The sequence below is a fragment of the Apium graveolens genome, chromosome 6 (assembly GCF_009905375.1).
Source record: "Apium graveolens cultivar Ventura chromosome 6, ASM990537v1, whole genome shotgun sequence".
NCBI classification, from domain to species: domain Eukaryota; kingdom Viridiplantae; phylum Streptophyta; class Magnoliopsida; order Apiales; family Apiaceae; genus Apium; species Apium graveolens.
In genome coordinates, this window is record NC_133652.1 from 167,521,937 (window position 1) to 167,533,212 (window position 11,276).

The 11,276-nt window shown below is 30.1% G+C and overlaps 1 protein-coding gene across 1 annotated transcript; it reads left to right on the forward strand.

Moving 5' to 3' along the window:
* Positions 1–249: 249 nt before the first annotated feature.
* On the forward strand, positions 250–3,080 carry LOC141663774 (SWR1 complex subunit 6). Its single transcript, XM_074469589.1, has 5 exons — positions 250–378; positions 455–564; positions 744–849; positions 2,562–2,668; positions 2,746–3,080. Exons 2-5 carry the CDS (start codon positions 460–462, stop codon positions 2,947–2,949), a joined length of 522 nt encoding a protein of 173 aa, XP_074325690.1. The 5' UTR covers positions 250–378; positions 455–459; the 3' UTR covers positions 2,950–3,080.
* The last annotated feature ends 8,196 nt before the right edge of the window (positions 3,081–11,276 follow it).

The following is an 11,276-nucleotide window of genomic DNA, read 5'->3' on the forward strand; positions in this document are numbered from 1 at the left end:
TAATATTTTAATATTAAGTGAAAAAATTGTTTGATAAATAAAAAATTCCTTTCAAATTTAGAAAATAGTTTATATTCAAAAATTGAAAAAAAATATTGTTTTAATAATTTTATTATTTAGCCGAAAAAATAATGACAATATGTATACTTTAAATATTTTATTTATATTTTTCAGTATTTAGTTATAACTTAATATAATTAACAATAAAATTATCAAAATTGATAATAGTTTAAAGTTCAAAATTACACCATACCGGCTCATAGCATATTGTGAATAAAAGCAGGAAGAAAAATGCGTATGGTGTAGTCACTTGGGTTTTACCATAATTAGGGATCCAAAAGTCGACCCATCCCCAAATTCCAGTTTTTCTTGGAAAAGGTGGTGAAATCTCTTGAATTGAAATTCACACAAAGGCGTTGTCTTTTCATTTAATTTGTTTGAATTTTATGTGCAGACACGATGGATGGAGATACATCCACTTCAGTTCGTCGAATGTCGACCCGAACTCGTCGGGTTGCTCCGAAAATGGTTGCCGCTCTTGCTAGCAACGATAATCGAACCCAGGTTCCTCATTCTACTCGTATATAAAGAATCTTTGTGTGTTTATTATGTTTTTTTTATTAGCAACTTGTTTATATTTAAGTAGATAGAAAATGTCCAATGTAAATTAGCGCAGATAACTGTGTATTAGGGAGCACATTTTATTTCAAAAAATTAACTGATGTTATGAAATTGGTATGTAGGCAGTTCTTGCCCGTCTGGAAGCGCTGGAAAATGATAATCCTGGATTGGAAACGGTTGAAGTTAACGATGATTCTGATGCTTCTCTTGATGATGACGATGAACAAGGTCATTTTCCTAATTTTGTATTTCTTTTTTTGTTGTTAATAGAGTCTCTGTTTTTTCTGTCATAAAGATTTGGAGTATATTCATGTCACTAACCTTTTTATTTCCTTTGGGATGTTAATATTATTATTGAGTGTAACGTTTGCCTTTCGAGGAACACATGATTTCATATTGGTTTTTATATATATCTTATATTTTAGACTAGAATTGGAGGAACAAAAAAAAGATATTAATCATGCCTGGGCTCCTGTACCAATTCATCTTACACTCAAACTCCAGAGACTTACATTTATAACTTAGTGTAGTGTGTGGCTGAAGTTTAGGTTGAAGTTTTGATGCTAGTAACTACAGTAGGTTGAAGTGAGTTTTAACAATTAAATGTCATGGTAAAAATCTTTCATTACATTCTAGGCTCTAGCTAGTACAAACTATGGCCTCGTTTGTTTCAGGGGTTTTATAATTAAGCGGTAACTTGAAATTCCATGAAATCTAGTTACAGTGTACTAGTTACTGTGAAAAGTAGAAAAAATCTGTGTTTGGTTTGTAAATACCTGATTCATGGTTACTTTATTCTTTTTAATATGACTTACTGTCTTAAGCTATATTATTGATTATTATTTATTTAAAATAATAAAACTAATTTACTTATTGAATGACAAATCAATTTAATTATAAATAATAATAGTAAAATAAAAGAATATGAATTTTTATGTAGCAATTAAACTTAAAATAAGATAGTAAATAAGATACGATATATATACTAATTTAAAGACAAACAAAGATATATAATGAAATTATTAATATAAAATAATATATATAATGTTAAATTAAAACTAAAAATAATTTAAATTTATACTTACATATGTAGAATATGATAAGATGCATAGATTTTAAATTGAAATTAATTTATTTTAACACTTAATCCAAATATACAAATTTTTATTTATTTTATAAAATAAGAGTTTTGATAATTGATATATGATACCAGTTATAAAAATTATGAATATGCAACAACTACGTAACTCAGGAAAATCACGTATCAGCTAAGTAACTAGGTTACAGTGTTTTGTAGGAACTAGAAGTATCATGGAACTTTGAGTTACTTAGCTAAATCAAAAAATTACGGAAACCAAATACGGGATTTTAAGAAGTTCCGAGGAAGTGTGAGTTACTGTGTTGGGTTACATTGAACCAGACGAGCCCTATGTAATTCAATAGTACACATTGCTTTTCAATTTTAGCAATATTTTGATCATGATTAGTAATAGTAACTAATATATACACAACTAATATTTCTTGCATTCTGATAATTAGATATGTTTTCTTTTTAAAAAAAAGGAAAAATCTCATGATTTTTCATTGTATGTTAACATTAATAAATGAAATTTTTTGTTAATTAAAGTGGGTCTATGTAACAAAGTGACTTTTGATAAGGGAAACATATTGTAGATGGTGCAGGATCTTGAAATATGTGAGATGGTATGCCATACTAATATACTACTTGTGGTAGAATATTGTCACAAGGTCAAAAATATTAAGAGTGAAAAAACAAACGAACTAGACCTTTATAATTTTAAGGTGAAAAACATAGATATATTAAAATCAAAAAACTTATAGAGAAGATTTGGGTGGACATGGAAGGATAAGTGGGAGAAAATGCCATGTCCAATTCTTTCTGTTAATTTCTTTGATTATGATTTATGCTTTTACTGCAGTATTCCAAAAGAAGCAATCAAAGAGCACAAAACGCAAAACTCGACAAGCAAAAGCACTAGAGAATGCTAAGAAAGCACCACGAACATTTCATGAACTCTTGCATGAGGTACAATATTTGTGTATTTGCCCTCTTAGATGGCATGCTCTAATTTGTGTTTGGTCAATAATTTTGATTTTGATCAGGCAAACCTAGAATCTTTGCCTTGTCATGTACCCACCTACTTGAGAGCAGCTGTTGGACCTCCAAGCTCTGTAGCCCGCCGACATTTTTGCACAGTTTGCGGATTCTCTTCCAATTATACATGTGTACGGTGTGGAACGCGGTTTTGTTCCACTCGCTGTCAAAATATACACAATGATACACGGTGTTTAAAGTTTGTTGCCTGACATGTGAATAGAGCTTAGACTTGTGTTATTGTTACCATACTCTAGTATGTTGCTTTACTACTCTAAATATAAGTTCTTCCAAATTTTTACATGTACTTTTTGAACCTTTAATGCAGTAGAAAATTCTTATAGTTCTTCCAACTATAAGATTGGTTTCTTGGGCCTGGGCGCAATTTATAAGAATTTAGAAACAAGTAAATTGCAAATAAAATTGAAGAGTTTAGTACTCCAGTAGATTACTAGATACTGTGATGTTCTGACTTCTCAGGGAGGTGGATGGCAGTTTGTGTCTTGGACTCTTAGACCACCTGCAATCCGTGAAATAGTCCTACTATATTTCTTCCAAGAAAGAAACTCCACTTTTTTTCGGGACTCAGGACTCAGGAGTGCAATGTTTTCAACTGACTGAAGTCAAATCATAAAATGCTACATAAATATTCCCAAAAGAGCACATGCCATGACATTGTATTGCATGCGGTAAATTGACAATGGAAGAGATTTTGCTGTTCCGAAATATTTCACATTTTATATAGTATAGTACTATAGAACTGGAGGAAAACAGAGATTGATGGAAGTATCCACCTACTTGAAAAGGTATGAGTTACTAATCTTGTATGCTGTTTTTATGGTTGATATGGGATGTAGAGACATATGAGGCTAGTACAGCTGCCTGCTAGTTGTGGTTCAGAAATTCTCAACGCTAATAGCCTACTATACGAGAAATGATGAAGTGCAAGGGATCATTCAAAAGGTTCTGGGTCAACTATACGAGTATGGAGGCTAGCAGCAGACTTCCAAACTCCTCTTGCTATACAACTCGTGATCTTTGCACCGAACGCATCAATATTCTCAATTTAGTTTTGTTAGATCTGCTGCCAGTTGCCCCGCCCCTACAGCAGCATATATTTGCAGACTTGACGGAATTATATCATTGTGACAACTACTTTTTTTCTTTTAAAGTTGCGACAATAACTTTTAGAAGTCTTTTTTTAATGGTGGTTTATTTTGCCCTTAAATTGAGATGGGTAACTTATAAATTATTTGGGCATTTATTAAGATATTTGGATAATTTTATATATAAGTTATTTATTAGTTAATAATGTGTTTGATAAACAATAATTTATAAATTAAAATTTTAACAAGAATTTTCATCAACTAATGTAAAACCAAAAACAAAATTAAAGATTTGGTTATATTTAAATTTTTTATAATTCTTTTGAACTAGTGCATATATGTTAAATCAAATTGAGATAGATTATGTGAAAAATTGACCAAACTACTCACTTTTAAAGCTGCTAGGGACTTTTGCCCGCGCTACGCAATATTGTTATCCAATAATTTTTTAAATGTCAAGTGTTATATAAATTAAACTAATTGGTATATCGTATTCAGAGATAGTGAACTCTTAATTATATTAACTAACATATAAAGAATATGAATATGCCCACAAGGGTTGGCTCAGTTGGTTAAAGAGAGGAAAACTATCCTCTTGGTCACAGGTTCGAATCTCACGGGCTCGTAGGGTTTACCCAGTGCGCACCCGAAGGGTAGCGACTGCGGGTTACCTACGATAAAAAAAACATATAAAGAATATTAAACATGAAACAAAAAACATAAATCATCCATTTTAAGAAACCTACAGGAACCTATTGATGGATTAAAAATCTCAAATCAATGTGAGGATTAATCGACATTTTAAAAGAAAACTACAGGAACCTATTGTTTTCATTAAAACATAAAATCAATGTGAGTCTTATCTTCGTTTATAAAATTTATGCCTTAAGAAAATGACGATTATAAGAACTCCAATAGTGCATAATGTCAATGCCTAAATTGTACCGTGATGACAAAAACATGATATTGATGGTCAAGTTTAGTATTAATAAAGTGCTACTATAATATGAAGTGTAGTAATCAAAATATACAAAATGAAGGATTAACTATCATGAATTATTGCTTAAAAGAATGGTCGGTATAATTAAATAGAGGCCGCTTCAACAACAAACGATCAAGAAAGTTTAGTTAGTACCAATATCAGTCCTATACTCAGACTTCCATGATTTTGCTAAGGATATATTAGAAGAGTGCATCCAACCAAAGCATGTATGGGAATTGTATGATGAAGAAGATGACATGCCTTTGTTGTAATGTTGATACAAAAAGTGATATCGATGCAACCATTTTTCAGCTACCTGAGCTCCAAAACTGATAATAAATTTGGACTAAAGAATTGGATAAAATCAGGGTTTAATACATCTTGTGGACATTTCAGAGTAATGAACACATGCATTCTTGATCAAGTTAATATTTTTTCAAATCATTTGAGATTGGAGAAGGCTGGCAATGGGGGATATGTTAGGATTTATCGAAAAAAGGGAGACCTATGTGCAGTATATTGGAACTTGTCAACAACATTGGACAACACAACTCCGGTGGAGGTAAGACATAAGTATGATTGTATGACATGGTGGAAGTTCTTAATGATTACTCTGAGCAGTTTGGAATAAAATTTATGTGGAACATGAGGCCTAAGATTAATAACTGTATACTAAATGAATGGTTACTATAAAGCCAATCATGCAAAGATATATGGGGAGAATTGAAGCAGGTTACATGATTACAATTTTACAAACTATAAATTGTACTAAAATATATAGTTAGTCTTGGAAATATTCTACATTTACAGATTGAAGGAAGAGCGGGATGGTATTAAATTGTTTACCTCATGAATTCTCATCATATGGTGCTACTAAGAAAGAATAAGGTGCCTTTAACATTGGTATACTTGTTTGTTAACTACTTCTCTTATCGAATATGATTAATAATAAAACTAAAAGAACATGTAAATTGAAATGCAATAAGTCAGTTGTTCAATGCTCCTACAATAGGCCTTGAAAATTCACAACAATAGTTCAAAATGACAAAAAACCATAACAAGTCCTTGCATTGTACTTTAAAACACATGCAATGTAGGAGAATATTTAAGAAGCTTAATCACTTAAACTACTTAGGAGAATCCTGTACAGGATGAGTTGAGTATCACAATGCTCACACTTAGTGTTCCACAGATGAGACATGTTCAAACTTTTGTTGTATAATTCACCATCAACATGAAAGTCAGGCTCAACAGTCCTATCGCAGAGGGATAACCATAATTCTTCTCCATAAGGATAACCATCTAGCTGGTACATTGGGTCTAAATTTCGTGCATTTGGGAAAAACTTATATACAAGCAAAAGATACTATTTGTCTGTAATGTAAGCATACATCTCTTCAAATAACCTAAAAATTTCTATCAGTTTCGACCTCATGTCAGTTCTATTGAGCAATTCAAACATCTCCTGGCATGTCTGACTTCTTGCAAGACCTCTAAATATAGCTTTAAAGAAAACATAGCCAAACAAAGATGGAAAATTATTACTTGATATATGAGCCAAGACTGCGAGATGGTGATCAACATTTTGCCTCAGAAATAGATTTCAAACTGAGTTATAGAACATCGCTTGATCAACATTGTTACGAACTGCAAAAGCTATGAAACCATGAAAACGATCACGTATAACCTCGAATTGATTATGATGAAACTGATACAGTGCCTCCCAATCCATCTTGTCCAACACTTCCTTGATTCTCAGAGAGGTTTGCCTATTTAGCCAAGCCATTAAGAGTCTTGCAAAACTGCTGAAATCGTCTACCTGGATGATAATGTAAGAAAATATCAAACTGATAATGTCCGATTGAAGATTTTACATTGTTCTATTTACTACTCTTCTCAGAAATGGGAGTTGTATGAAATTGATAATATGATAGAGTAAGAACAGTGTGAAGAGGTATGTAGATGAGATAATGAACAAGTTGTATTAATAGTTATAAATATAGTTAATGCAATTATCATCAAATTGAATCCATGCATGTGTAACAGTGAGGCCAAATAGACTCTTCATCTTCTATATTTATGTTTTTAAGTAAAAGATCCCACATTTAGATTTTCTAGTTGATGATGTAAGAATGCTCATCATACCTTAGTGTGTAATACATGTCATAATAATTACACTTTAATACATTAGTCTTTTGCAAGATACAATTTTTCTTGGGAGATGCAATATATAAAATGCTTTAGCTCTAATGTACCTACATGCTATGATGTGTTTAATAATACATGTTTGTTTAATTATACAAAAAGTTAAATCTCTATAACTTTAAAAAAATGGGTTTATTATATCTAACTTCGGTCAATATAAAATTAAGTAATATTGGTTTAATATAATATATGTCAGCAAAAATTACGTTAGGAACAAATATAAAATCTGTCAAACAACGAAAACATTTTATTTTAATTAATAATAGTAACAAATTATTCTTTTAATTTGTAAGCAATAATATAAATAAACTATAATAATGCTAACCGATCTTCTATATTTAAATTTTTATTAATATTTTATATTACATTTAAAATACATTTGATCGAAAATGGTAATAGTTTATCCATGGTGATAGTTAAGGCCAAACAATATTTAAAGGAAATTAATGCATTAAAAACTTAAATTTTGTACCATCCTTACTTTATACATTAAAAATATATTTATTCTTCCAAAATTATAACTTTAAATCTAAATATAAATTCATATATGTAATTTATAAGTAATCCGGGTGGAATTCCATATAGAATAGTAACATACATTTAAAACTAAACATTATATTTTTAAGTAAAATTTAAAAATATATTTTACTTTTAAAAAATTATAAATATAATGCTTTGATATTGAATTTATATCAAACCTGAAAAATGTATAACTCTTGTTATTTAGGTGGTTTACAGTTGGGATACATCTGATATGTCTTAAAACATAAAAGTAACTCTAAAATATAATACAATTTCTTTACAATTGGGCGATATATAATATCTTGTTGAAAGAAAGAAGAAACTATCAAGAAACCGTCAAACATCCCATATGCTTACAAAATTGATTGATTATGCAAACTACACAATACCAACAAAGTTCATCGATGGAGGTATGCCTCTTTTTTACCGAGAAGGAAGTTATTCAGTTCTATTCTTATTTAGATTAAGCCTCTAAGAGTTTCTTGCAGTTGAAACATGATTATGTTAAGTTTAGTTTACTTTGTAACTTTTCATTCTTCCATGTTCATATTTAATTTGTACTCACATTTAACATGAACGTTTGTCATATAATCTTCCGTATATTCAATTCCAAACAATGTTTATGAAATCATTGCTATGAATTACTTGTATTAATATAATTAGCCGTCCAATTTAGGTTATGAGTTTATATTTTGAAATTAGTATTTGCAAATTGGGGTTATGGGTTTAGAACTTGAACTTAGTCACCGTAACACAAATCTAAGCAAGTTATATTCTCTACATTAAGACTTTGTTAATATTAAGGAATTAAAATTTTAAAATAGATTGGAAAAGAGATTTCATTGACACTAATGGGTGATCTGTATTTCCTCATGGACAATTCTATGATGGTTTTGAAATAATACAACAATCTTGCTTCAGGTAAGAATAAAAACACAAATATATTATCGAGTATAATGCAATATGCTTTTTCCTGATCATAATGCAGAGTTATACAATAACTTGCTTGGAGGCTATTTTGTTTTTGGTTCAGATTGGACAATTGAAGAAACTGATATGGAGCAACTTCAAGAGGTAAATAAAATAATAACTCATAACACAATTATTGTACCTAATTTTAATTCTTAATAAATGTATGCCTTACTGTTAAATTATGTGCTAATAATCTTTTTAACATCTATTTATCAATAGATGGAAGTAGAGATACCAAAGATGACATAGTTTATTCTTTTCATTGATTCACACATGCGTGGCAAAAATAAATTGGTAAAATAATGTATTATTTCAATGATTAGTTATAGTAAATAATCCCATTTTAGAAAATTCATTAATATTTATTCTTTCTTACAGATTGTACCACAATTAATAAGTTCAGAGATGGCAGGAGACATTCCGTGTAATGCACAAATAAGTCTACCAATCGGTCACAAAATAAAGGGCAAGTTTGATAATAAGACAAACAGTATTACTGATCTTTCACCTCTGTTCCAAGAACTTGTGAGAACTAGAGGGGGCATTATTGTTGTTCTATATCAAGGTTCTGGAAATTTTTGGGTTAATATATTATGTGACGAAGGTTCAGAAGTTGATTATGTTATCCCAAAAAAACAGTTGTTGGGCAATTTTTGCAATAAAGGTATATTTGATAATTAGATCATAGTTATAAAAGGAATTTTTATATTTTTAATACACTTGCATATCTATCATAATATGTACTCGTGCTATAAATGTTTTGTGTAGAAAAAAAAGATGCAAGCGGCCGGAAATTTCTTTCATTAGTTACACCTTACACAATTTCTGGTGGAGAATTTGTAAGTTTCTTCACATGGTGCACTAAGGTTCTAAATATATGCATTTATTCATTCATAATTTATGTAAATATTCTATAGTTTTTGATATGATTCAAATTATTTTCTACATCAATAATTTATCCAAGGAAATTCCTTTCAGTTTCCATTTGTGTTTTTAATTTAGCATACCGCCAGTAGTTTCGTTTTTATTTAAGAATGGAAAGCATTTTATAGGATACTAATCAAGTGTGAAGGGAATGTTGTTTGGTTTGCGAGAGCTTGCACATTATGCAAAACTTAACGAAGAAGACATTCTACTTTTCACATATTTGGGAAGTGGTGAATTTACGATCAATGTTTTTGACAAGGCAAGGATTCAGACGGAAGTTGAGGAGGTTGCAATTATTAGAGGTCAGATGCTAATTTTATATCATAAATTGAATTTAGATGATGGAATGTATATAAACAATAGGGATTTCCTGTATGAAAACTCAAATGTATACTCTGTTTTGTATGCGGAGATTACTGACGAAGATAACATCCACAATGTTGCAATTGCGGCAAATGTGAATGTTGCAGAATAACATATTATTGTTCAAATAAATGAACCAATGCCTAACGTTGTTCAATTCAGTAGAGTTATGAGAAAATCCCATGTCAACAACTCAGGTCATGGGGTGGTATAGCTCTCTTGAATCAATCACTATTATTCTACTAAGTTTGCAATATTATTTATCTAACATACTTCGAAATCCAGTATTTATCTAGATATATTCATCCTGAAGTACGTGAATGGGTTGCTGGAGAAGAGATAGTTTTAAGGATGCAAAATGGAGATTCTCTTGTTGGACTCTCAATTGAAAAAGGAAAAACAAGATGCTCTGCAGGCTGGAACAGGTTTGCAAAGGACAATCATTTGACGGAGGATCAGACCATAGTCTTTCAATGCTGCATAACAAAGAGAATATGGTTGTTTTCCAAGTTGAATGACATTAGCAATCTAGAATCTCTGTTTAAACATTCACATCAATGTAAAATTATGAAATATATGTTTATTTCTTTTCACCGCCTAAATTATGATATGTAACTTATTATATCCTAATAGTTTAGGATATGGATAATAATGGGGGAAATGGTTATGGTCTGACATTATATCGAATAGTGCTTTCTATGTCATAGTCTTTTAATTAATATTTTACTTACACAATATCAATACATATGGCTTGTTACATGTATATGTACATACCCTTAAATTGAAAACTGTTTATTTTTACACTTGAAAAAACCAATTCTTCTTATGACAAACAATGATTATCAACCTAAACATATAGAAATTAACTTACAAATAAAATTTAATATGATATTGAATAGCATATGATATGTAATATGAAAACATGCATTTGATATTGTATAAAAATATCATATGTTCTTTCCAATGATAAGACTGTTTTCATCAATCTCCTAACAAATAAGACATGGTATTAGGTCAATCTTGACATGTAATAGGACGACATGAATTGAAACTAATTAAGGAACTACGGGAAAATAAACTAAATATACTTTGAGAAAAAACATTCATTATTTCCAATAAAAAACTAATAACATTATTTATTAGGTCTTCAAGCCTCTGCTATTTCTTCAATATCGCAGTGGCGAGAAGTGTCATATGTAGAATTTGGTTGTTGAAATTTAGCACCAAAAAATACCATCCTCAATCCTATAGCAACAAAAATCTGGATGAAATTAGTCATTTTAAGAGTTTATGAAGCTATGTATCTTGTAGCTCTTTTTAGAGAAATTGTGTACCTCTTTCTCAAATTGATTACATCAGCATTCTGAAGATTAATGTAAATCCTTGAAGATTCAACAGTACCAATAACTGCTTCTCCTACAAAATAATATATATGGATGATTTTCATGCGAATCAAACATTT

Bases quoted from the DNA above. Each gene is read 5' to 3' on its own strand.
- LOC141663774 (XM_074469589.1), top strand. From the start codon at position 460: ATGGATGGAGATACATCCACTTCAGTTCGTCGAATGTCGACCCGAACT. The intron at 565-743 runs GTTCCTCATTCT...ATTGGTATGTAG, and splicing joins GCAACGATAATCGAACCCAG to GCAGTTCTTGCCCGTCTGGA. The intron at 2,669-2,745 runs GTACAATATTTG...GATTTTGATCAG, and splicing joins TTCATGAACTCTTGCATGAG to GCAAACCTAGAATCTTTGCC.